Source organism: Notothenia rossii (genome assembly GCF_949606895.1).
Source record: "Notothenia rossii genome assembly, chromosome: 1".
Lineage (NCBI taxonomy): Eukaryota > Metazoa > Chordata > Actinopteri > Perciformes > Nototheniidae > Notothenia > Notothenia rossii.
The window spans coordinates 24302701-24306500 of NC_136912.1; the positions used below are offsets into that span (position 1 = coordinate 24302701).

Below are 3800 nucleotides of genomic sequence, written 5' to 3' on the forward strand. Positions count from 1 at the left end.
ATGCAAGTTGAGAAAAGCACAAGCCATATTCCCCTTTTACATGTGAAACAAATTTGTGAAATGCTTGAAATAATTTAAATTATAGAGCTAGAAATGTTATTATTACAATTAGGAACTTTGCACTCTTATCTGTAAAACTGTTTACTGTAGTTATTGATGTTAAAGCAGAACTCAGTATTGCATGGTGATTATTTGTCTTTTTTTCTCTTCATGAGAAAGTCAAGTTTATTCATGTTAATGTTAATGTTTCTGCTCTTGAGTCACGAATGTGATATGTGCACTGAAATCTATATAAAATAACATGAGTAGCTCTTGGCCACTTTATTTTTTCAAAAGTAGCTCCCGGTTAGAAAAAGGTTGGAGACCCCTGCTTTAGAGTAATGTCCACAAACTCTTTGAGGATATCCCACCTCTTCACCGAAGCTGAAAAAATGGTGTACAGTCTCTGGATAGTGCCAAAAAAGGTAAGACACACTCTGTTTGATGATGCAGCATCACATAGGAGAAGGTTGAGACTGTGGCTACAGCAGGGGATAAATAGTGCCTCTGGACACTTCTGCTGCACCAAGGCTTGAACACCTTTGTGTATACCTCTCATATTCGAGCCATTGTCATAACTCTGTCCCCTACAATTCTTCAACTCCAACCCCAGGCTATCCAGCACCCCAGTCAGTGTTTCTGTGAGACCTTTACCAGTGGTGTCCTTCACAACTATGAAGCCAACAAAAGACTCATTGATGGTGGCTTTCTTTTTGTCGTCCGTATGAACATACCGGATTATGACTGAGGCCTGCTCCTGCTTTGAAATGTCAGGAGTGCAATCCAACTCCACAGCAAAGTACTTGGAGGCTTTGACCTGGGCACAAATTTTACCAAGTACACAGTCTGCAATTGAATCTAAAAATTCATTCTGAGTGCACCAGGAAAGATATCCTGTGGTTTTTTTAGCCGCTACCTTTCTAAGATGCTCTGCTAGTGTGACATCATATCGTGCTATGACCTCAAGGACACCCAGACAATTTCCATTTTTAGGATCTCCTAATGTAGCATTCTTCCCCCTCAGTGGCAAGTTCCTTTCTGCGAGAAAGAGTATGCAATCGATCACTCTCGTTAACACGCTTCTCCAGTGTGCCTTTTCAGCTTCTATGGCTTTTTGCAAGGTACTGTCAATTGTCTTACCAAGGCGTAAGCGAGATGCTAATTCTTTCCACAAAAGATACGCGTTGATGTGTAAACCACTGGTTTCATGGTGCTGCAGCGTTTTTGAAAGACTCTGCCAGTTATTATATCCCACCACAAAGCGTGTGTCAACAACGCTAGCTCCACCGAAAAGTTTACACGCAAAACAATACACCTTATTCGTACTTTTAGAATACAGTAACCAATCTCGTGCAACTTTCTCTCCATTTGACATTGTGCGAAAACAATACGCTTTCGAAAAACACCTTCTAGACTTCTCTGATCTTGGATATGGCCCATCAGGACATTTGTGTGGGCCATTTTCAACAACACACTGCCTAAATGAGTCCCCAATCTGATGTGGTGGTGGCCAGTCTGATGGATCTTCTGAGTAAGGCCTTGACTCAGCCCTCTCCTCTTCACCTCTCTGTTCCACATTCTCTTCCACCTCATCTTCACCTCTCTGTTCCACATTCTCTTCCACCTCATCTTCACCTCTCTGTTCCACATTCTCTTCCACCTCATCTTCACCTCTCTGTTCGACATTCTCTTCCACCTCATCTTCACCTCTCTGTTCCACATTCTCTTCCACCTCATCTTCACCTCTCGGTTCGACATTCTCTTCCACCTCATCGTCACCTCTCGGTTCGACAATCTCCTCAAATTCCACCTCTGTGGTGAGTGGCTCTCCATCTCTGTCTGCACTATTATCCCCAAAAAGGACACAGTGAATAGGTTGGTCAACAGAACTTCAAACCATACTGGACATTGAGTTTTGTGTGGTCAAACTAATAGAACTCCTACTACCTGACATCATCACTGGTCTCATCTCTACTTGATGCCATCGCCGACCTCATGTCTGTCTCATTCACTCCTTGCCTGTGTTCTTTTCCACTAAGATATATTGTCAAACAAACATTATGAAATAGATTTTCCATATTAGTTTTTCCTTATTAATAATATTAAAATAATATTAAGAAATGAATCTGTTGGTATCAAGACCCCTACACTTACACCTAATGTTAGACCTACCTGTTGCCTTCCCCTGTCTTTCCTGAGCCACCATCCTCACACCTGAATAAAATGAATTCACTGTTAAAGCAGCTGTCTAAATTAAATTATTATATCAGCCCAGTGATAAGGCAACTTAATAATAAAAAAAACAACACTATTATGCCGTGTAAGGTTGTGCTGCTGTTGAAAGTACATTCACATTTTGGATTTTAAAAGAACAAATAAAAAACACTATTATGCCGTGTAAGGTTGTGCTGCTGTTGAAAGTACATTCACATTTTGAATTTTAAAAGAACAAATACGGAGAGCTACTTAGCACAGACCTGTAAAGAGATGTGACCCTGTAATAACAGCTTCTGTGTCACCAAACAGATGTATAGCCTGTATGTCTGCTAACATAGACAGCTAATGGCAGCACAACATATTTAAATGATTCCATGGTTAGCTATGTTTTCCAGCTTCTTGACATTTATTGTGCATGCTACCTTATATTTACCAGTTGTTATTTTACCTTAATACAATTTGGACGTGACATGCATGGGGTTTAACCAAAATCTAAATGTAGCTATCAGAAACATCGGTTTGCATTAAAGCTAGCCGTAAACCACACTTCAGCTGCTAGTGTTAGCAAACACTAGCCAATCTGAGAACAGTCTGTTAACATGAACTGACATTTGCAAGCCTCTTATTTGGTAGCAAATGTGTGCATGATTCCATGATAAACCAGAGTTATTGCATTAGTTATGTTTTCCAGATTCTTGTCATTTATTGTACATGCTACCTCATACTTTCCATGTCAGCGCTGGCGCAGCAACATTGGTTTGCATATTCTAAGCTAGCCATAAACCCACCCACCTTTGGCTGCTACATGCCCAGTGTTAGCATACGCTAGCCAGTCAATATTTCCAAGCACAGACAGACGTCACACTTTAAATCATCCTATTCCTACCTGTTGCCTTTCAACATCCACTTATTTAGCTGTTGTCGCATCCCTTGACACGCCGTCTCCTTTTCCCTCTTTCTTTTTCTATTTTCTGCCCCCTACCGCTTTTTTGGTTTATCCATGATTTCTTTTTGACGTTAACTCACAACGAGCGCCTGCTCCTCAGTGTTCACGGCGTCCCTGCTCGTGCTCCCTCCTCTATGTCAAAATTCTATGATGGAATCTTATGAGATAGGGCGCCCTTCTCTAGCATATTACTCCTCTAAAATGTTTTAAAACCTTAAGGAAATGCAGAAACTATTTAGAAACATAAAGAAAATACCATTTTATTTTTATTTTATTTTATTTATTTTTTTTACCATCGCTTGTTGGGCGCCCCCACTGGTGTGGCGCCCCTATGCGTTGCATATAGTGCATACCCACTTTTTGCGCCACTGGAAATGGCCATGACATATCTCCTTTAAAAGACTAAAATGTATAATTATAAATATTGTGTTTTATTTTCAAAGTTAAGTTAAGGGTTGAAGTTGGCAGGAAGTGAAGGCGGGAGACAGTGTGTGCGTCAGAGTGGTGGCTTGACTGACAAAGTCGCGGCACAGACAGTGAATTAAAGTTGACAGTTTATAGTAAATAAGTATGTAGTTAGTGTCTCAAGATTATCAAC

General features: G+C 40.5%; 1 protein-coding gene across 1 annotated transcript; it reads right to left on the bottom strand.

Moving 5' to 3' along the window:
- Positions 1 to 346: 346 nt before the first annotated feature.
- LOC307018823 (zinc finger MYM-type protein 1-like) lies at positions 347 to 3371 on the bottom strand (the record flags this gene model as incomplete). The annotated part of the gene is made up of 3 exons (XM_079649265.1): positions 3143 to 3371; positions 1987 to 2253; positions 347 to 1883 (listed from the first exon to the last, which is right to left on the bottom strand). The coding sequence occupies exons 2-3, from the start codon at positions 2115 to 2117 to the stop codon at positions 347 to 349; spliced, it is 1668 nt and encodes a 555-aa protein (XP_079505391.1). The 5' UTR covers positions 2118 to 2253; positions 3143 to 3371.
- Positions 3372 to 3800: the final 429 nt, after the last annotated feature.